This window comes from Pogona vitticeps, chromosome 1, assembly GCF_051106095.1.
Source record: "Pogona vitticeps strain Pit_001003342236 chromosome 1, PviZW2.1, whole genome shotgun sequence".
In the NCBI taxonomy this organism is placed as follows: domain Eukaryota; kingdom Metazoa; phylum Chordata; class Lepidosauria; order Squamata; family Agamidae; genus Pogona; species Pogona vitticeps.
In genome coordinates, this window is record NC_135783.1 from 88,143,185 (window position 1) to 88,166,741 (window position 23,557).

Here is a 23,557-nt window from a genome sequence, read left to right on the forward strand (position 1 = left end):
TAATCTCTTCTGCCAAAGTTGATTCGTTCTGACTAAACGGAACTGAACTACAGCACCTTTGCATTCTCCTGGGGCAGGGGATTTAACAAAACTCCCAACTCAAAGCATGCTATATATCAGCTCTGCAACAGATTTCTCTCCCACTCCTTTTTTCATTATAGGGTCGCAGAAGAGTTAATCTACAAGACAGGTGAACTTGGAGTAAAATTATCAGAGTTTCGACTGCATACACACGTCTCTAATTTAAACTCCACCACTGCTTCTCACCTGACAGTCGGAGAGTCAGCTCATAATCCTGACTCAGTCAAAACCTTCCCTCTCTGTAACTTCAAGTCTCCACCTCGAGCCTTGCTGGAGAGGAGCGAACTTTTCATCCCTTGGTTGCAAACTTATCCCAGACCTCTGACCCGCCGCTCCATCCGCGGCATTATCACCGGGGAACTACCCTCCAAAGCTTCCAGATTTATCTGATTTCTAGGCCTGGCCCCGGAGAAGTTTTCAGTCACATGACCAGCCAGCCGGACCTTGCGCCTGTTTACAAGCCCCCCTTCCATTCAATGACACGCGTGCCCAACTGCGTGAGCCTGGAGTTGCCACCAAGTTTGTTCCCCTCCCCCCATCCCCACGTGAATGCAATTAAGAGCGTCCCTATCACAGCAGCCCTTAAATCCGGTTACCTCAGAATAGCTCCCACTGGAGCCAGTGGAATTTAATTCGGAGTTGAGCGCATGCAAGGCCATCATATTTAAAAACATCTTTTCCCCCCGTAGCACTCCTCTGCCTCCCTGTAGTCAAACCACCGTCGACTTCCGCATATCTTTTTTTTAAAATCGGCATTTTCTTCCAAACGGGGCACAATACTCAAAAAACGCGAACAAGTTGCTGCTTTGAAAATAAATAAATAAAGCCTTTCATTCCACGGCACCCCGCGCCTCACTTACCAGTTGCATGCCACAGATGAAGATGAGCGTGCACCTGCCGCTGCAATAGCCCATGGTTCCCGAGACCCCCTCGCCGCAGCCCCGCAGCCCCACGCAGAACCCAGCCGTATCCAATCAGACGCCGGGAGAGGCTCAGCCAGCCCGAACAGGAGGACTCCGGGGTCTCCTGCCTGCCGCCGCCGCCGCCACGAGCACCAGCGGCGCGTCCCGGGAAGTGACAGGCATTAGGATCGCATTATTCGCAGCAGCAGCAGCAGCAGCAGCAGCAGCACCGCCCCGAAACCTCACAACCGCCTCGGCAGCGGCGACTCTCGTCGTGCGAAGATGCCTCCGCTGTCAGCAGCAGTGGGAGGACTAGCAACAGCAGCAGCAGCAGCAGGAGGAGGCGGCACGGCGGGAAGGATGGATGTCCCGGAAGTCAGCCCTATTGCCCGCGGTTCCCCAAGGCATTCGGCGGCCTTTCCAAGTTTGCGCGCCTCCCCGCCTGAGCTCCGGGCTCCAGCCATCCAGCCCCTTGGGCAGAGAGAAGGGGAAAGGAGCTCAGCTCATTCTCGCCGCTTGGGTTTCCCTCCGGGTCTCTCGCCAAGTCCCCCCCCCCGCCAGCCCTACCCCTGAGCAGCCCTCCTTTTCTTCTTTATTATGGTGCTTTTGGGCCTCCGAGGAGCGCCAGCGCCGCCGCCGCCGCCGCCACCCCAGAGAAGCCTCTTCTCGCAGCTTGGTCAGGTACCCTTTTTACAAAAGCGCCAGTGTTTCCATGCGATGGCTGAGGAGCGGTTATTCCCAATGCAGCACAGCAACAGAAGGAGGAGGAGGAGGAAGGAGGGAGCTGGCTGCTGCTGCTGCTGCTGCTGCTCAGAGGCATGACAGGCGCTGTCTCTCTCAGTGTTTGCAAGGCAACGGCTGCCGCCGCCGCCGCCGCTCTCGCTTCCTGCTCCTTCAGCCCAGCTCGGGGAGGGGGAGAGTGGCTTGCAAGAAAGGAAATGTGGAGGCGGCGGGGGGGGGGAAGAGGAGGAGGAGGAGGAAGACCTCCCCAGTTCCCCCCCGTATGACTTTGGCTCTGCTCTAGACTTCAGGACGCTCTCCCTTATCACGAGGATACAGCCCAATATAAGCCCTCAGCGGCTTGGCTCGCTCTCATCTCTCCCCCCCCCTTCAACACCAACACCCTCAGCAATAGCGCAAACCTCTTTGTATCCACCCCCGCCGGCGTCGCTGAGGAAACCGCCGCCCTGAGGGGGGGCTGCCCCCCCCCGCGCGCGTGCTTTTTGAATGGGATTTCACACGAGAGGCGAGGCGGGGGAGCGCGCGCGGAAGAATTGGGGGCGAGGTGTGGAGAATAGGCGAGGGTCCGAGGGAAAGAGCGCGTTGGTGGAGGGAAGGGGGTTCTGGAGGACGAGGCCGCCTGGTAGACCACAGGATGCTTTCCTTGGTTCTGCTTGGGCTCTCCAACTCCCCACCACCCTCTCCTCCTCAAGGCTTGGGGAGTGTGTGTGTGTGGGGGGGGCTCTGCTTCTGGAGGAGGATGCAGCGAAGAGGTCGCGTGGTACTGATGAGGAGGGAGGATAGTGCGGAGTTCTCTGCTGCCGCCTGCTGGGCCTTTGTGGGAAACCAGGGCAAGAAAGAAGAAGAGAGAAGGCAGGGCCTCTAGGGAGGTGACCTGCAGATTGGGGTCAACTGTCCAAACTTTCTTTTTGGCTCTGGGGCGCCTAGGCGGTGCCCTGGCCCTCCAGCATTTAACTAAGGAAGAGAAGAGGCTTCTGCCTCTTCTCTCCAGCGCACCCAGGCAGTAAGCGCACCCATTCCCTTTTAAGTGTTACAAGACAGGCAAAATGTTAGCAGTGTGAAGCTGCTCCTTGCATTCACCAGCCCTGTGAAAGGTCTCTCTGAACAGCCAGCTCCTAAAGATGCTATTTTGGGAGAGATGGTAACCCAAGTCGTAGAAGCACGAGACAGTTCCTGATAACCAGAGCCAACCTGTTCAAGCAATTACCAATAAATACATTCCATTACAGCCAAAATGTTCTCAGAGATACATGGAGGCTTCAGAGAATTGATGGCCATTATTTTAAACTGTGGACATTTCTTTTGATTGTTGTTGTTGTGAGCATGTTTGCTCTGGCCTTCCCATGAAAATGTTCCCAAAGCACCTTTCTTGACATCAATAAAGTGACAGCTAAATGGTGTTGTTGTCAGACTTGGGAAACATTCAGCCCTTCAGATGTTGCTGGAGCACAATCTGCCTCTCCCCCCTACTGCTGCTATTTGTGCTGGCTACAGCTGGTGGGAATTACAGTCCAACCATATCTGGAGTGCCCAGTATTCCCCAGCAATCTTTTATGCATGCCATTACTGTAGACCAGTTGCTGAGGGACAATGGTATGAAAAGTCTATTACATTTGTGATCTTCTTGTGGGCTCCCTGGGGCGGAGGGCTGATCACTAAGAAAGAAAAGATACAGTACAGGAGCAGATGGGTTATTTGGTTTTATAGTATTGTGAACAGCCAGTCGTTTCCAGTCTTCAGGACAAAAGCAGCATCTATACCATATAAGTTGGTGGCAAAATATTGTTGTTTAGTCATTTAGTCGTGTCCGACTCTTCATGACCCCATGGACCAGAGCAAGCCAGGCCCTCCTGTCTTCCACTGCCTCCCGGAGTTGGGTCAAATTCATGTTGGTAGCTTCAATGACACTGTCCGACCATCTCATCCTCTGTCATCCCCTTCTCCTCCTGCCTTCACACTTTCCAACATCAGCATCTTTTCCAGGGAGTCTTCTCTTCTCACGAGATGGCCAAAGTATTGGAGCCTCAGCTTTAACCCTCAGTGAGCACTCAGGGTTGATTTCCTTTAGAATCAATAGGTTTGTTCTCCTTGCAGTCCAGGGGAGTCTCAAGAGCCTCCTCCAAGTAACAGTTAATGAGCTAAATCATATATTAAAGACTGGGGAAATTACAACCTAGACTAGATATGGAGAAATATGTGGTCCTCCAGATATTGTTAAACTGCAGTTCTCATCAGCCCCACCATAAGTTAGCTGGCAAGGGATAATAGGAGTTCCAGCCCAGTAACAGAGATAGGGGTTACATGTTACCCATTCATCTTCTTAAATTATTTATTACACTGGGGAACATACCAGCTTGGTCCCAGTTCAAACCCAATTGGTGTTAGGCTTGGCTCAATGCTGTAACTCTTTTTTTCCTCCCTCTGCCCCCATCTCACCAGTCTTTTTTTACTCACTTAAGCTGTACCAGCTTCACATACAATTAAAAATGCCTTAGTGATCTACCCACATGCTCTTTCCTTTCATCTGCTCTTCCCTTTTTTTCTTTCTCTCCTTCATTTTCCTCTACTGAATCTTCTTCCATCTTCACCAGTAGATTCTCTGAATTCTAGGGTTGTTCTATTGCCTCCAAGGCAGTAACAACATGTGTATACTATGCTAATTATTTGTTCCTTGTACAAGCCATGCACTCAGTTGTGTGTGAGTTGGCCAGCAAGCAGCCTTACACTAATTTACCACTTTGAAGCACCCCTTTCAACACCACTTGATAGGAAAAACCAGGGATATAAATCCTTGCTTATTGTTGTCTTGCATGGGAGAACAAGGAATTGAAAAATTACTCTCTCTGTTCTGCAGAAGAGAGGACTTTGATGGGACTTTTTGTTGCACTTTGACAGGGAACAAGAATTTTTCTGCAAATTAAGGAGAATTGTGCAAAATATCACTTTAATGAAAACAAGGCTTAGACATAAATAATACAACTTGAACAAAATGATAGTAATTAGTGCTTTGGTACATTGGCTTTTAAGGGTTAAAAGCATTTAAAAATTTCCTTTAGTTTGACTTCTGTTGCAAATTTTGCAAGTGTTGATCCTGCTGGTTCAATCAAAGAGGGGTTATTTGCATGTTTAAATAATTAGCTAGTCATTCTGTGCTTCCTGTGTATGTGCTTTGTTTCTGAAAGGGAAGAAACATTAATTTTATGCAGACCCTTTGTGTAGATTTTGGAGGCTCTAGCAAAAGTAGCTATCCTTGCCTTGCTTTCACCTGGAGTTGAGGAATCTCACAGGGCTTGAAAATGCTTCTTCAGGGTCTCAGCTAATCAAGACAGATCTGTGAGAATGAATAATTTAATGAGGATTTTCTATACCTCAAAGAAACAGAAATTTGAATTTCCTGATGAGCTTTGCATTTAATGCTCAGATGTACATTTTGTGGCCAGAGGAATTTTGTGCAGCTCCATGATGCCATTTCCTTACCACCTTTCCAAAGGACTCCAGTGTCTAACAGCTGAAGGAAATGTAGATATGCAAGACGTATAGCTTTCCACAGTGGGGTCCATAGAGCTTGAGAACTTGTTTTAACCATCAGGATCTTTGAATCAACACTTGCAAATTTGCAATAGAAGTCAGCCTAAAGGAAAGATTTTCAAATGCACATTTCAGAAATAGAAAGATTATGTTTGAACACATAAAGCATATCCTATGGCACATGCAGAATGTGTAAACAGCTTAACAATGTTGTTAAAAGTTACACCAGTCCACTTCAGAGCTGGAAAATGTTTTCAGACCAAGAAATCTTCATGTGATGTGATATACAGCCTTGGAAGACAATACTTGCAAAATCATATCATGCAGCTATTATAAGCAACCTCCCCTGTATATTCAGAATGTGACTATGTACAACTACTAGGTTATAAGGTTCGTTTGTGCACTAGTGCATATGCTTTGAAAAGTTAAAACAGAAAATAGCTGTAATACTAGCATGGGGAGATACTTTTTAAAGGCCCCCTTCTGTTATGTTTAGCATTTCTATGCAAAACATTAAACCAGTGAAAGGTGTTCAGTTATCTGTAATAGTCCTCCTGACAGTGGGCATAGTGTGTACAACAAGACCAAGAAAACTTCATATAAAAATTGTAATGATGTTTAATAATTGTTTCTTAAGGACATTAAAATTCCTTGAACAGTTCCATACTGATAGAAGTAACAGATGCCTGCTCTAGTGTTAACAACAAATTGTCAGGCTCCAGGTAGAAGATCTACCTCAACAGCCCCTTCTGCAGAAGGTTCTATTTTAAGAACAAGAATGCCCTGGTGATCTGAAAATAACTGAAGCAGAATCATCCCTTCATATGTCAACATGTTCAAAGTCTGTGCCTTGCACATAGATAACTCCACTAATATGTTACATAATAGGTTCTGTTTTCCAGGCACCAGTGCATAGAGACTATGCTGCAAATGAACACAATATAGGAATCTGTTTATGTAGTATGGAGGTTAGGGCCAAACTGTAACACTCAATTTCCATGTTTTGGCATGTTCTAGCCTTTCTGCAAAATCAAAAGCATGCTGGGGAAAAAGAGTTAATTTGTAACTATTAAATGAAAACAGAGAAGGACACAGAATCTAAAAGGCTTTTGCTTACATTTTATGTTTTCTCTTCTTGCATTACTTTCAGGGATAAGGTAAGTGCTTACATAGAAGAAGGAAGGGAGATCTCCCATAGTGAATGGGCACCTGCCTTGGGACTGTTGTCTAAGCCCTTCCTTTGTCTGCTCAGGAGCAAAGAACTCACTTGGAGGCCGGGATGAAACAGGCATTTGGGACAAACCACTAGGTGTCCCTTTTTTACCCCCAGTTTGTTTAAATTAAGAAGATGCTAGGTAGTGCAGATATTATTATTTTTTAATGGGAATCAACCCTGCCCATGTGTGAGTTTCTTCCAGGGATCATGGGGATACAGCTCAACCCTATCTCTGATAGGATAAGTTCTGATATTATTTCACCACTCCAAAAGCATTCGTATTAGAGATTAGAGAATGTCAGTAGGACTTCCATCTTTGAGGGAGTTGCTGACTGCTACTGCCACTCTTTCTGATCATTCCCCCACCTCCATCCTCTACTGAAGATTTCTGCTTTGTTCTCTGTATCATGGAAACATTAAAAAAATTAAACACATAGCATGTAACAGGTCTTCTGCTTAATCACAACAGAAAAGCTTTTCCTGTATTTTTTTTTAAAGTGTTAGAGTGACTTTTATGCAAGCATCTGTGCAAACACTCTTGGCAAAAATCATATTTGGTTACACAACTGTGGCAAGATGATCTTGCTCATATTTACCGCTGTCCAGGCAGATAAAATGAAAGACAATTTGCAAAATTAACTATTTTAATATATGCAGTTTCTTTAATGGATATTTTGTTCTACTTATAGTGGTGAAGGCAAGGGTAGTTCTGCATAGCAGAACAAGTAATCCAAGCATGTTTAGCTGTACTTTTGTATCAGTACCTTGTCTATGCATTTTCAAACCTGTGCTAAGCAATCTGGTCAACATATTTGTCTATCAAGGTGAGTATGCATTGCAGCCAGTGACGCTACTTGTTACATGACACATTCAGTCTAAGAAGTATAGAGGAGGATATAATTTATGTTCAATTACCATGTTTGTTAGTGTCAGAGACTTGGTTGTGATTTGGATCCGTAATCCACACCTTTGGATTGCTTCTGCTAGAGAAGAGAGGAAGTGGTTTCTCTTGATTTCTTGTTCCCCAGGTGTCACTAAAGAATGTTCCAGATTGCTGGAAGAACCACTCAAAGCAATGTCTCATTATTAGGCATTCATGAGGAAGAAGTCATTGCAATTGTTACATGACTATATATATGCATGACTGTATAATATATAGTCATGTATGCCTTATGCATCCGTGTGTGTGTGTGTGTGTGTGTGTGTGTTGGCTTTTTAAAACCTGATTTAGGGAAGAGGTGAATTATGAGTGAAATATGAAAAAAAAATCAGTGAAATTTTACATTTATGTCACCAGCAACTGTATTCTGGTAGTCTCCTGTAATATTATTGTACTGTTTATGCATTCATGTATGACTGTAATAGTCCTGCGCTATCCCTGAACTTCATTGCTACCAGACTGTGTCAGATGCCTTTTTTTCATCCTGAAGGATTTCAAGGCTTGATTGCCCAAATGACAGTTTACTTATTTTACTGTCACAGACTTTTCTGAAATGCCATAACAAGTTGATTACAGGGTTCATATTTTGCATAGTGACAAAATCATCTGTCATATAATAGTCTGATGTCTCAAATCCATTTAGCTAAGTAACAGTTCCTACTGAAAAAAAATAATGATATTCAGTGAATTAAAATGGCTTTATAAATATTTAAATTCTTTATGCAGGGATTTGTTTAACTAAATAGCAAGACATGTTAACTGCCACTTTCCCCATGAAATCATACCTGGATCAAGGAGACCCAAAATAAATACCTATCCTTGAAGGCAAAGACAAGTCATTGAAGAGCCAAGTCCATTTCTGAAGGCTACAAAACAGATATACCTTGACTTGTTCATTGCAGTAGAATTAATTTAAAGAAACCTCGGAGATGTAGCTGGGATACATTAAGGATATCCCTTTGGCTTTTGAGATGCTTTGGAGTTTAGCTCCCATAATATGATTGGCCACACAGGTTGGAACTAATAGGGGCTGAAATTCATAATGGGCCAAGGTTCTCCATCCCTGATTTATATAAGAATGGGTCACTTGTTTGCTTCTGAGCTTTTCTGAGGGCATAAATTGAAGGAAGGGTGGAGGAAAGGCAAACAAAGCGGAGGCCCTTAGACTCTTCATATGTCATTACAAAGTAAAATACCTGGATGATAATACAGATGATAATACAGAATTGTTCTTTTTGCCTACCTTTAGTGGTAGGGCCTCCAGACATTCAATCTGGTGTGGAAAATTTGTGGCCATAACACTTTAGGAACCCAAACAGAGAGACCTTGCTTTTAACTCTCAGCACTTACGACAGTAGTTAGGAGTTGGCTGTTATTTTCTTTTCCACTGCAAAGATTCAAGAAAGATTACAGTTAAATCTAAAGGACCAATTTTTTAAAAAAAATCCCGCTAATGATTTCATTGTATGATTCCAGAGAGCTAGAGTATTATGCAGCAATCTAAAGAACAACTTGCAATTTTAATAGGGTTTGTACTCAGAAGAAAGAGAATTCATATTATCAGCACTTTACCTGGAGGATGGATATCACTGCCTTTGGTCTTGCTTTATAGCCTTATTCATATTTAGTAAGGAAGAAAAAAATAGGATATGTGATTTCTGAATTCTTAAAGCTAGATTGGATAGCTCAGTGGGCTGAGCACCTAGCTATGGAGTCAAAGTTTGGGAGCTCAATTTCTCACTGTGCCTCCCAGGAGAAGAGTCAACCTATGTGGCCTTGGGCAGGCTACATGGTCCAAGAGCACAATAAGATGGCATTGCTAAACCACTTCTATCTATCTTGCACATAGGAAACCCAGAGAAGGGTTGCCATGTGGCAGAATCTACTTGATGGCATGTAATTATTATCATCATTATTAATAGCTGGAAGGGATTTGATAGGCAAATTGAAAGGTGCAAGATTCAGATCATGAAAGCCGTAATATGTTTTATAGACACAAAGATTGTTATTTCAGAGCTCGTCGAGTGCATATTTTTAAATGAAAAGTGTCTGGCAGACTGACCACCATATATTTTCTGCTCGATATATATAATCAAACTTATCAGTGCAGCCTCACTAATGATTATTTGACATTATAGAAGTGAAAGGATCAAATAATGAATGGAAACCTCATTACTGAAAAGCATGTCATATGAAGAAAGGTTGCTAAACTGGTTACGCCTAGACTGAAGAAGAGCAATCAGGATAGCACTTCTCCAGCTTTTGAATAGCTGTCAATAGAAGAGGGCAACCCTAGACAGAAGGACTGTCTCTACTGGAGGATAGATTTCACTTGTGTCACATGAAAAACCTCAGTAGCAACAGCTTAAAAATTCAGCCATATACTAAAGCTTGCCAAACAGGACAACGTAGATAATAGTCTTCTCTACTTTGACACCTTTTCCCACTGTTTGATTCTAGAATAAAGTTTAGTAAGTCTACCATTTGTTCATAGCCATTTGTACCATTGTATGAAAATTGAATCATCTGTTCTTTTCTGGACAACCACCATATCATCCTAAACACCTCACCTTGGCTGCTTTCGGAAGCTCTGCAGGACTAAACCTGGTTAGTTCTTGGATGGGAGATCCCCAGGAAATACTAGGGAATTCCAGGTAGGAGAAGAAGACAATCCTGCTTCAAACTCTAGAGAGCTGCCAGCAGTTGGTGTTGACAACACTGAACATGATGGAACAAGAGTAGTAAAAGGTACCTTCCCATGTGCTTAAACTCAGCTTTAATGTTGAGGTCAGCTAACATGTCTTTCTGTAAAAACAATATGTTTAAAAGACCCGAGCATGTTTGCAAACCCAGACATGAGAATCCTTAGCTTGTGCAACCCAAGAATACACACTGTCATCATTTAACAAATTTATTGCAGATAAATTATGTACAAGTGAAAGGCCACAGCTTCAGTTGGTTACAGCAGAATAGTACTGGCACAACATGAGGAGTGGAGTGCTCCATCAGTTATACCCTCCTGCCAGCCAATACAAAATACCACATGGTTGATGGGTAACCAAGGATTGGCAACCAAAGCTGAATATGCCACTCCAGGCATGTGACCATTTTGCTATTTCTTTGTGTGTGTGGTTGGGTGGGTAGGGGTAGGTACTTTCCTGTTTGACAGATACTTTAAAACTATTATTTGGTCAATTTACTTTGTGTATTCTGCCAAATGTGCATATTTTGGTGATTTGGGGGGGGCGGCTTTAGTCAAATTTTGATGTTTTTTTGGGAAGGCTGCTTTATTTGGTTTCTGATGTTGTCAGTTGTATTATTGCCTGCTTCTGGAGTAGATTGAGTTTCTTTTGCCTTGCATTCATCTATTTGGGGTCGTTTTTACAGTTTCCTTAGGGCTTTTGGAAAAGTGACAGAACATGAATGGAGAAAAAGATAACTGGTGCATGAAAATTAACTGGTGCGTGGAAAAACACAAAAATGAAAAAGGCACCCCTCCAAAGAACCCAGAATGAAATAAAAATAGATTTTTTTTTGCCATTCACATTCTTACTAAATAGTATTGTGATATATTCTCCTGTTCTGAAGCTAGATAAAGGCTTATTGGTACTGCAGTAATTGCTGCTTCTCACCATAATAAAACTCCATTATCTTATTTTTATTTCTCAAAAATCTTTCAAGATGCTGCCTATTTTCAAGTGCATATGTGACTATGAATTGTGTTTTAACTCTGTTTTAAGTTTTTAGTACTTTACCACAATCACCATAATCAAAGTCCTTTACCCAACATTTCTCCCACCTGTCTTGGACTTTTTTCTTCTTCATCAAACTTCAGAGAGTGAACACTCAATAGTGGATTTGCAAGCAGAGAGCAAATTCTAACCAAATGCTGTCAGAGTAAATATGGCTGCTCTGCTGGGCTCTGTTTGTTAGTGGGAACAAGACCCTGTTCATGTTTCTGTGGAGAGTGAGTCCTACACTGTTAGAAGATGCTTTTCCAATAGGGTCCTCTTAGAAGCTGACTTTCTTCTCCAAAGAATGCTGCTTCTGCTGCTTGTAGTAGGGATAGGAAAGAATTTTGATTCAGCAGTCTCTGAAAGTAGCATTTTCAAACCTTGAGAATTTATACTTTTGCTAGGCTTTAGGGACATTTCAGTGAAAACATACATTTTAAAAATATGCATTTTTTTTTTAAAAAAGCTAAATTGTGTACAACTGAAAAATATATACAGTACATAAACTTTAGAGCAGGCTTGTCCAACCTGCGGCCCGAGGGCCACATGCGGCCCACGTCGGCTGATAATGCGGCCCAGTGCAATTTTTTATTTTTAAAGAAATTCCAAAGTTTCAAGTTATACTGCTGGCGCTCGCGGCCGGAATGCAGCTGGGGCACGTCACAACGGTAGGGGAGAGAGAGGGAGGGAAGGAAGGAAGGAGTGGGAGGGGAGAAGAGAGGGGGGCTGTGTGACTGCATTGTGCCATCTCCGTCAATAGGTGGACCCCTCCTGGCCCCATAAAGCCGCCGGAGTCAAAGCTGGCAGCCTCTTCTGTCTGAGATCACAGCTGTTGGTAAGAGCACTTGGAGTGGGGCTGCGGAGGGCCCCTCCCCCCATGCGGCCCAAACCATATTTATGTGTGGCCCAAACCACATTTTCGTCTTCTAATGTGGCCCAGGGAAGGTGAAAGGTTGGACACCCCTGCTTTAGAGATTCAAGAGATAGCATGCATTAGGTGAAACACTTAAATACATGTACAAAATATAGAAAATGCACCAAAAAGGTGTATGAGTTCTCAGTGAGGAAATAAAAAAACAACCTCACAAACTAGTATGAAACAAAAATGGGGGAAAATGCAGCTGCAATTTGGAGGAATACAATAAGATTGAGAGTGAATATTTTTCACATTTTTAGTATACAGCCCTGCTTCTTGTGACAATCCTTTAGGAAGAAACCATGTGACACTGTACATCTTTATTCTGTACAACATATGGTAGCCAAAGCAGAGCAGAGTAGGTTTGCATTTTGTCACAGCAAACCACTGTGGCTTGAATGCTGAGATAATACAATGTGCTTGCAACAGAAGTTTTTCACTTCTGTTTTTTAACTATGAAACAGTTTGACACCCTTTCATGGAATGTCAGTTTGTCATAATCTCTTGTAAAATGCTATTACTACTGCACTTGAGTTGGGTGGCCAGAAGTAGGTATTCATGCCTATGCCCAGAGGTACTTTTTTTTTCCTTTTTCCTTTTTTCCCTTTCCTTTCCTCTCCACTCCCCCATAACTGCTCTCTGACTGAGGCAAATCACTTGAAATGACACAGGGAATAAAGCAGTCCTGTACATTAAATTACATTATTGATATTTTAATATGAATAATCTTTTTTTTTCTTTTAAGCAGAATAATCTTTTTGATGGTTCTCTTTTTCTTCATTTTATAAACAACCAAATCTGACTATATTTCTTTCTTTGATTTCTCACGGCTAAATGTTCCTCAGTTTTCCTGATCTAAGCACTTTCTGAGGGGGGAAAAGCTTAAAAGCTTTAACGTTTTGCTGTCAAAAACTAATGATGTATCTTGACCCTCTAGAATCTAAGGGAAGCTAGCTGTCTTTAAAAGATGCCAATGGATATATTATAAGCACTGTTTTAGATATAAGAGGCTGTCTACCCATTATCCTTGCCAATTACCTAATAAAATGCATCATACAGTAAAGTAGCTTATGGATTGAAGCATTGGCAATTGCTTTCATATTGCCAGCTTCTCTAAGTGCCCTTTGGTTAAGTGGCTTTATATGCAGATTTAAAAAATAAAAGAAACCTGTAGCCAGAGTGATGGCTATATAGATAAATAGACTCTAGTATTGGAATTAGGATAACAGTGTACCAGATGGTCCATCTCTTGTTTAGCTAGCTTCTGTCTCCATGCAACATTCATCATGGTTGCTTGGGATACCATAACTGTCCTTGGTAACGGCCTCTGGTCTTCGCAGCAGCAAGGCCCATTTTCCAGTTCAGGTGCAGTCATTCAGAAACAGCCACTCCTCTTGGCCCCTTTCTGGCAGACATGAGAGGCTGAACACAGAGTGTGATAAAACAACCAGTGTTGCCATGATTGTCTTTTTATTGATATTTGAACCAGATTTTTACAAGAAAACCACTCGGGGCACTAGATTTAATTGTGACATTGATAGGCTTCCTTACAAGTAAATAATCCAGAGCTGGGGGAGGGGGAAGGACACAGGATAGTTCAAAATCTAAATAGCCCACTAGAAATTGAAAAACATATACAGTGGTGCCTCGCTTAACGGGCGCTCCGTTTGACAACGAAATCGCTGGACATCGATGTTTTTGCAATCGCAAAAGCGATTTACTCCATCAGAGCTGGGAAGAATATAGAGCGGGTGACCCTGAATCAGTTATCAAATACGTAGATAAGTTGGTGAACTCTTTACAACAGTCTCTGGAAACAACAGCAGAGAACTTGAAGAGCACTCAGGAAAATCAAAAACAGTTGTACAACAGTAAGGCCAGGGAAAGAATGTTTAATCCCGGAGAAGAAGCATTAATGCTAAGACCCATTAGAGGAAACAAATTACAAGAAGCATGGTCAGGTCCATATAAGGTGGCTCTCTAAAATGAGTGATGTGAATTATGTACTTTAGAGGAAGGGAGAAGAAGGCAGAAGGGTTGTACACATGAATATGATCAAGACATATTATAGAAAGGAAAAATTTGCTTTATATGCCATTAGAGAGACTCCCAATGAAAAACCTGAATTGCAGTGTTGGAAAGGAAGGGATGAACCCCAGTACAACCCTGAGGAAGCGATTGTTAGCCCCGGCTATGGAGCCAGAGGCTGGGAGTTCAATTCCCTATTGTGCGTCCTTGACAGTGGCTGGACTTGATGATCCATAGGCTCCCCTCCAGCTCTGCAGTTTTAAGACTAGGACTATTCGTTTAAGAACTTGAAGTATTAGATGCAGGGCTTGCATCTTTCTTAAAAACTAGCCAGGCCTTTTTGCACTGGCTGCATGTACGTTCTCCTTCTCAAAGGGAATGGTCATCAAAGGCATTGTGCACAAATTATAGAGATGTTGAAGAAGGAATAAAAAGCTCTTTGTTTTGCTCTTGGCTTGAGGTAAGGAATCTCATCGGACTTGACACCTCATGTTGAGAAAGGCTAAATCAACAAGAATGAAAAATCAGTTGGTATTCTTTTTATTCCTAGAAATAAGTCCATTTATTCAGGGAAGAGGGGCTTGGTTTAGCTTCCAAACCAATCTGATGCAAGAGAGAGGGAGAGGACAAACCTAGCTCTTCTCCGGGAATGAGAAGTTTGTGAGGGAGTAAGCATTCCGTAATGTATATGACATTCCCCTCAACCTATTTTCTCTGTAGTTGGACTTGGTACAATTGGATTCGATTGAATTCCTGGATTTCTATTCAAAAGAAAACCTTAAAACTCATGTTGTGTCTGTAAACTGACAGATAAAATAAATTACTTTGTTGTGTGAATCCATCCTCAGATAACAAGCAGAGCATGATACTTTCTTAACTTGGAGGTTGTGGTGCTTCATTTATCTATTTTCCTGTAACTCTGGACATATTTTCAATTCTGTCTTTCCTTGTTGAATATAATTGACCAATACACACTAGAGTCCTGATATTCCTCTGTGTACTAGGGTAAATGAATAAAGAGCAAGAAATAATAAAATAGGAAAATGCAGAAAACTAGAATATTCCAGTTACTGTCTTGCTTCTGGGGTGGGATTAGTTTCAGGGCCACCAAGCAGAGGGTTATTGGAATACAAGACAAACCAGGTGCAGGAGATCCACATTTAGAGTCAAAACATTCCAAGTTAAGCGAGTCCAAGAATCATACAAGCAAACAAATCCAAAAGTAGAATCAGGCAGTCCAAAAAATCTCACGCACCAAGGAGTCAGCAGCAGGTTCAGTGTACCAGGTAATCAAGTATCCAAGGATACACCTGTTACATACAGCACTGATGTTACCTGTCTGTCATGGGTTTGGAGGGAAAGTTCCATCCTATGGAGAGTGGAAGGCGGGACATCAGGAGGAGGGGCTGTACTGTATAAATATGTGATGCCTGTGTGGTGGAGACAGAAGAAGCTGGGAGACACTGGGGTGTGACGAAGCAGCAGCTGGGAAGAAGAAGCTGTTGTGGGAGTCTGTGTGTCAGACAGGGTACTTCTGTGTGTCAGAGTACCAACCTGATAGGTTCAGGTGTCTGTTGGTTAGCCAGAACTGATAGGTTCAGGGTCTGTGCTTCAAGTTAAGGGTTCTGTGTGAACCAAACTGTATGCTTGTATGAGTGAGGATAAGCCACGTTACTTTATCTTATTCACCTGATTGTTTATTTTTCCCTGTGTGTATTTAAAATAAACCTTATTCTTTTTATTGTTTAAAAATCCATCCCTGGTCTGTGTGACTTATTAAAGGGAATGGTTGGTGGCAGCTTAGTGTAACTGTGTGACATATCCCAGTAGGTCTGGGTTTGTCACATTGATTGGTGTCCAGCGTGTGGGATACGACTGGTCCAGTTGTCCAGCGGTCCAGCAAAGCCTTGGCAAGTGTGCCCAGAGCAAGGGGGGTCTAGTCAGGGACAGTCTGAGGCGCGTAGGTAATCTTCTAGGTGTACCTCACGGGGAGGTGCGCTAGTAGAAGAACGTGCCAACTGGGGAGACTTAGATTAAGGTGCTCTGAGGCAGCCTAGTTTTGGCGGGAAAACGCTGAGGCAAAACTGCGTAGCAACAGTGATCTAGCTTGCCAGCTGAGAGGCCCAGCAGAGGGGGGTAGGCTCTGACTCGATACTGTTGCAAGTAGTGCTGAAGAACAGCAGCAATCTCTAGGGAGAGCTGGTTCTGAGGCAAGGAGGAAAAAAGTGGTCGTTTTATTCTGAGGCTTGACTTTTTAAAGCAGCCTGGTCTGAGGGGGGATTATGCCCTTGACTCGAAGCCAGATAGCAGACATGAGTGAAGTGAAAGACCCCCAGATTGACCAAGGTTCTGAGGATGAATTTGGCTCAGTGCAGGGTGACAGCACAGGAGAGCAGAACCCAGAACTCAGAAAAATGCTCCTAGCCCAACAGCATGAACTGAGGGTGAGGGAAATGGAAATCAGAAGAAAAGAAAGAGCTGAAATCAGTCAGGCAGAGGCAGATGCCAAGAAAAGGGGAATGGACATGAGGATCAAACAGATGGAACTGAAACTCCAAATTAGAATGGTACAATTAGAATTGAAGTTCCTAAATAAGTTCATTAACAATTTATCAGTGGAAGAAATGTCAAAGAAAGAAAAGTATGAGGCTCAGGCCAGACAAAGGGAGCAAGATCTTGAAAAATATAATCAGCAAAAAGACATTAAATTAAAAGAAATCAGAGATAAGACGGAAGAAAAAGTAAAAGAGATAAAAGCTAGGGCTGAGGAAGAAATTTTACAGATCAGGGCTGAGTTTGAGGCCAAGCAAAAGGAGCTGGATTTGAGAATAAAAGGAAAAAGCCAGCAAGGGGGAGGGGCCCATGGTGAAGGGAAGCCCTCAGACATGAAACAAAGACCTCAGATTTTGGAGGGAAAACCAAAACAAGATGAGAGAGAATCAAAATACACCAGAAAATGTTATTTTTGTCAGGGAAAGGGTCATCTAATCTCAGAGTGTGAGAAATTAAAGCAGCTAAAAGGAATGGTGCCTCAGAAGTCTAGTGGGACCAAGCCAAAAGCTGTGTTCTGTGTCCAGAAAGAGCAAGGCTCAGTCTCACTGAGGGAGCCTGTTGCCATGGCTACTCAGTCTGGAACAGCTACCGCTGCTGATCAGGCTGAGGAAAATGGTCCTCTTGTGGAGGTAAAGCGCTGCTTGCTGATAAAAACAGATTCTCAGTTGTTTGAGACAGCAGGGGTGGACGTAGGAATACTTGACCGTCAGTATAGGGGGCTGCGGGACACTTGTTCCCAGGTAACCCTGTGCCATCCAGATATCATCCCTAGGGAGTTTATAATCCCAAATGAGAGCATGAAGGTGGCAGGGATTGAGGGGCAGGTAATCTCTCTGCCAGTAGCAGAGGTACCTGTCAACTTTCAAGGCTGGAGGGGAGATTGGCGGCTAGCGATTTCATCGACTCTGCCAGCAGCCGTGCTCGTGGGAAATGACCTGGCTGAACATGTGAAACGGGTGCTAGTGATTACACGCTCACAAGCCACCACAGGGACAGTTCAGGGGGGTAATGATGAGCCAGAGACGGAAGCAGAGGGGAGTTCAGAAGCTGTGGTGGAAACCTTAACCACAGACAGCAGATTTGGACAGGAGCAAAAGGCAGACGCCACTCTCCAAAAGTGTTTTGAACAGGTGACTGACGCCCAGCTAACACCTGAAACCCCAGTGAGATTTCTGGAGAAAAAGGGGATTTTATATAGAGAAGTCCTGAGGAATATCTCAAAAGGGGGAGATGGGATCAGGAGTCAGCTGGTGGTACCTGAAAAGTATCGCCCCATGATCTTACAAAGGGGTCACTCTGACATGTTTGCTGCACACTTAGGGGTGAAAGGGCCCCTTGATTTGATCAAACAAATTTGGGAGCAGATCACCCAGGATGACCCACAAGACGTTGTGACATACATAGACACCTTGATGAATGACCTAAGGAGAAATCTAGAGCTGGCAGCAGAAAACCTGCAAGCTCAGAAGGTCAGACAGAAAACATGGTATGACCACAAAGCTAGAGAGAGGCACTTTGACCCAGGGGAGGAAGTGCTTTGGCTTAGGCCCTGCAGAGAGAATAAACTGCAGCTCAAATGGGCAGGACCATATAGGGTCATTTCCAAGATGTCAGACCTGAACTACCTAATAGAGCAGGAGGAGAACCAAGCAAGGAGGGTGGTTCATGTGAATGCCCTAAAACCCTACTACAGAGGGGAACAGAGGGTTTTATTCGCGATAAAAGCAGCTGAGAGTGAGGAAGCTGAATTACCATTCTGGGAGGGTAGAGGGGAAGTAAAATACAACCCCGAGGAGGTAAAGATCAGTCCTGCACTCACCCAAGACCAGCAGCAAGAACTAAAAATGCTGCTTAGTAAATATCAACAGGTGTTTTCCAACAAGCCGGGGATAGTGAAGGGAGTGATGCATCGGATCCACACAGGGGATGCACCCCCGCAGGCAGTATCCCCATACCGAGTAACGGGACCCTATAGGGACAAGGTGCGGAAGGAGCTGGACGAGATGCTGAGGGAGAACATAATCGTCCCCTCTTCTAGTCCTTGGTCCTCTCCGATAGTCCTTGTGGACAAGCCTGATGGGAGCATTAGGTTTTGTGTTGATTACAGGAAATTAAACCGTGTAACCACTCCTGATGCCTACCCAATGCCCAGGCTAGACAACCTGATTGAAACCATAGGGGGTTGTCGGTTCATCTCATCATTGGACCTGGTAAAGGGATATTGGCAATTAAGAATTGATCCCAGGGATCAAGAAAAGACTGCCTTTTGCAGCCCTTTTGGTCTCTATGAGTTTCGAGTCCTGAGCTTTGGTCTCAGAAATGCACCAGCCACATTCCAAAGGCTGATGGACCAGACCTTGGCAGGGCTCAATGACTTTACAGTGGCCTACATTGACGACATAGGGATCTTCAGTAATACCTGGGAAGATCACCTGTTACACCTGGAGTTAGTGCTGCAGAGGTTAAGTGCAGCAGGGCTAACAGTAAAGGCCAGCAAGTGTCAGCTGGGTAGCCCAGAAATAAAATACTTGGGTCACATGGTAGGGGGAGGAATGATAAAACCCCTGGAGGCCAAAATAGAAGCAGTTCGTGATTGGCCTAGACCCAACACCAAGAAAAAAGTCAAATCATTTCTTGGGTTGGTGGGCTACTACAGAAAGTTCATCCCGAGGTTTAGCGAGATTGCGGCTCCGCTGACCGATCTGACGAGGAAGACGGCTGATGACCGCATCCCGTGGACCAGCGACTGTGAGGCGGCGTTCCAGAGGTTGAAGGAGGCGTTAATCAACTATCCTGTCCTGCGTGCTCCAGACTTCGACCGGGAGTTCATCATCTACACCGATGCGTCTAACAGCGGGGTAGGAGCAGTTCTGTGCCAGGAGGATGAGAATGGTGACCAGCATCCAGTGTCCTACCTGAGTAGGAAACTTCAAAAAGGTGAGAGACATTTGGCAACCGTGGAGAAGGAGTGTTTGGCCATAGTCTACGCGATCCAGAAGGCCAAGCCTTACATCTGGGGAAGACATTTTATTCTGTGTACTGACCATTCACCATTGCAATGGTTAAAGACAATGAAAACCCACAATAGCAAACTTATGAGGTGGGCTTTAAACCTACAGGACTATGACTTTGAAGTGAAGGTGGTCAGAGGGTCAGTGAACTGTGTTGCTGACGCCTTATCAAGAAGACCTGAAGATTGAAGACGGCGAAAGAAACATGGACTATGTGTATATATTGTGAACAAAAAGTTAAATGTACCTGGTTTTGAATTGGTTTGTATGAATAAAGGTAAATGGATGTAATGTATATGGTAAATGTTTAAAATGCCTAATTGCTATGGTTAACTTAGAGTAAGTATAAGTAAGTATTATATGGTATGTATAACTGTTGTTGTGTGTTTTATCCAGGTTGTTTTTTGGGAAAAAGCACCTTAGCTTTCCCCCTACAAAACAACTTATAAAGAGGGGAGGTGTTACATACAGCACTGATGTTACCTGTCTGTCATGGGTTTGGAGGGAAAGTTCCATCCTATGGAGAGTGGAAGGCGGGACATCAGGAGGAGGGGCTGTACTGTATAAATATGTGATGCCTGTGTGGTGGAGACAGAAGAAGCTGGGAGACACTGGGGTGTGACGAAGCAGCAGCTGGGAAGAAGAAGCTGTTGTGGGAGTCTGTGTGTCAGACAGGGTACTTCTGTGTGTCAGAGTACCAACCTGATAGGTTCAGGTGTCTGTTGGTTAGCCAGAACTGATAGGTTCAGGGTCTGTGCTTCAAGTTAAGGGTTCTGTGTGAACCAAACTGTATGCTTGTATGAGTGAGGATAAGCCACGTTACTTTATCTTATTCACCTGATTGTTTATTTTTCCCTGTGTGTATTTAAAATAAACCTTATTCTTTTTATTGTTTAAAAATCCATCCCTGGTCTGTGTGACTTATTAAAGGGAATGGTTGGTGGCAGCTTAGTGTAACTGTGTGACATATCCCAGTAGGTCTGGGTTTGTCACAACACCTCCAATGGCTTGATCTCTCAAGTGAAAGAGGTTTTTTTATAGCTAGGATGCTAGATTATCTGGCACTCATCTGAAGGTGTTTGGGCAACTAGAAGAACTCAGTTGCTGGCTTTGGCTTGTGTTTCTCCTTGGAAAGAAGGGTCCTTTTCTACAGCTCAGTAGTTTGCCCAGGGGCTTTAAGCCAGCGTAATGCCTCCAGCCTGTGGCATACATATGTGATAGGAGAGGTCTAGTCTTCTCTGACTCAACCTCAGAGCTGCCTTTACAAGGGAGTGCAGGATCTTAGCCTCCCAAAGATGAGCTGCTATCTGAGGACGTGGCCTCCCAGAGTCTAGTGGATCCAGCGATCTTATACTCCTATTAAGTTCTAGCTCACCCTCATTGAATGATGCATCCCGTGATGGCTGGACACAGAATGTAAAATGAAAAGTACAAATTGTTCCAGGTGATGATCGAAGCAAAAAAAAATAGGGAAGGAAGTGGAGAACAGAGAAGAAATTACTTACTTAAGAAGTTTCTGCAGCACAACATCATTCTTTAGAACTGCTGGATCCAAATCAGAAAAGCTATCCAAGCTCCAGCAGGAGAATGGGGGAGAAGAGGAGTTGCTTCTCTCTAGAGGCTTGTGCTTCTCACTACCCAAATGCGGTATCAACTTTTCACTTCTCTTCCTCATGCTTCTCTGATTTAATCTGTGCGTTTCGCCAGAAATCAAAGGCCTTTCTCCACTTTATGTGGATTAATCTGCTTGTTTGTGCTTGGAAGTATTTGTCACCCATTTATGACATTCAAGCAACTTGAAACAGTTGCCATTAAAACTTTTCTCTGACAACTAGAGATGGGGGTATTCATATTCAGCTTCCCTGCCAGACCGATGAGTGGCAAGTCAACTGTGAGCTCCAGAGCGATTCGGAGGGAGTGTGGAGTCAGTGGCAGCAGGGGGTGGGCCCTCTTTATATCTAGCTGTGCAGGGGTATTCATATTCATATACAAATACGAACACCCCCATCTCTACTGACAACCCTACAGGATCCCTTAACAAACACTGATTGACCATGGCCATGATGTTCATTTTTCTTTTCCATTACACACTTTGCTTCCTTCATTGAATGTTTGTCATTCATTGCTGCTGCTGTGTGCCATCAAGTCACCCCCTCTAATTTATGGCAACACTATGAATAAGCAATTTCCAAAACGTTCTGTCCTCAGGTGCCCTGTTCAGCTCCTGTAAACTCCTGTGACTTCCTTTAGGAAGTCAGTCATTGCTGCTTGCAGTCAGTAAGATGGCATCTGCATATTTTAAATCATTGATGTTTCCTCCACCAATGTTCACTCTTCCTTCATCTGTATCTAGTCTGGCTTTCAGTATTGATTGATTGATTGATTGATTGATTGATTGATTGATTGATTGATTGATTGATTGATTGATTGATTGATTGATTGATTGATTGATTGATTGATTGATTGATTTATTTATTTATTTATTTATTTATTTATTTATATCCCGCCCATCTGGTATATTCTACCACTCTGTGTACAGATTAACAGATAAGGGAATAAAATGCACCCATGTCTGACACCTTTGCCTATTGGAAACCATTCTGTCTCTCCATGCTTTGTCCTGATGGTAGCATCAGGACAATCAAGTGCTGAGGCACACCCAGTGTGCTGGGGCACATTTCTTGCAGAACAACCATAGTTTCTCATGATCTACATAGTCAAAAGCTTTGCTGTAGTCTATAAAGCATAGACTGATTTTCTTCTGAAATTCTTTGATTATCTCCTACAGCCAGAGGATATTTGCAATATAATATTGAGTGTCTCTTCCTTTTCAAAATCCAGCTTCAGGCATTTCTCACTCCATATAAGGTAAAAGCCCTTTTTATCTCTACGTGACAGTCGCTGAAAAAACTATGTTTAGTGTTCTGGCACTTCTGTCCCATGTTTGTACTGATGTCTATGCATCTGAATAACTCCATGCACCTGAAGAAGTGGATTAAAGTCCACAAAAACTTAGACTAAGTAAAAGTTGTAAAGAAAACTTTTGCCCTAAGACAACTGTTGTAAAATAACTCACGTGGTTTTGGCTAATACTGGTTTGACTTAATGGGTGACAGTGGCAAAAAATTCGTTTATTATTCATTATCATACTTTCAGACATACTAGTTAGCATAGCTGAATAGCTGCATACATTTATTGTAGCTGGAATCCAAAAGTAAAAAATAAATCCTGCTAAAAAGCAATATTTGTTTGGTTGTTTGTTTGTTTGTACCACCTCATTAGTGTTGCCATTTTCTGGCCTGTTTACAATATGCAATAAAAACAATACCTCATGGTTAGCATTGTGGTGCAGTGGTTAAACTGCTGTACTGCATCCAAAACTGTGATCATGACCTGAGGTTCTATCCCGGGTAGCCGGCTCACGGTTGACTCAGCCTTTTATCCTCCTGAGGTCAGGAAAATGAGTACCCAGCTCACAGGGGTGGGCAATGTATAGCCTGCAAAATCAACCTATAAACCACCCAGAGAGTGCTTTAAACCAGGGGTCTCAAACATGCAGCCCGGGGGCTGTTTGTGGCCCGCCGGATGATAGTTTGTGGCCCCCACCTTGCCTGCCCCCCCAAAGTGCCCATGCATCCTCTGCTGTCAAGAGTAAAAAAAAGCCTTGCCTCGCTTGCCAGCTCTCTCCCAAGACAGCACCTCTTGCACCCTCCATTCGGAACTGCAGCCTGCCAGCCAGCCTGCCTGCCTGCTAGTTGCCAGGCTGCAGTTCCGGATGGAGGGTGTAGGAGACGCTGTCTTGGGGGGAGAGCCGGCGAGCGAGGTGCACTGCTGACCCTTTTCCCTGAGTGCCCGAGCTGCCACTGAGCGATGCCTGAGAGCGGAGGTCACTCCCGGCCCGTCCTTG

The 23,557-nt window shown here is 43.8% G+C and overlaps 1 protein-coding gene and 1 long non-coding RNA gene across 3 annotated transcripts in view; one reads left to right on the plus strand and one right to left on the minus strand.

Moving 5' to 3' along the window:
* The window catches only part of NKAIN2 (sodium/potassium transporting ATPase interacting 2), a 645,401-nt gene extending 643,463 nt beyond the window's left edge, over positions 1 to 1,938 (minus strand). The window contains exon 1 of one of the 2 annotated variants that reach the window (XM_020794094.3): positions 942 to 1,938. In XM_020794094.3, coding sequence (XP_020649753.2) covers positions 942 to 995 — 54 coding nt within the window. In that variant the 5' untranslated portion in view covers positions 996 to 1,938. The remainder of the gene's footprint in view (positions 1 to 941) is intronic. The other variant, XM_020794097.3, reaches the window with a different exon arrangement.
* Positions 1,939 to 15,433: 13,495 nt separating this feature from the next.
* LOC144585980 (uncharacterized) lies at positions 15,434 to 20,550 on the plus strand. The gene is made up of 2 exons (XR_013540639.1): positions 15,434 to 15,941; positions 20,109 to 20,550. It is a non-coding gene; the product is annotated as an uncharacterized LOC144585980 (long non-coding RNA).
* Positions 20,551 to 23,557: the final 3,007 nt, after the last annotated feature.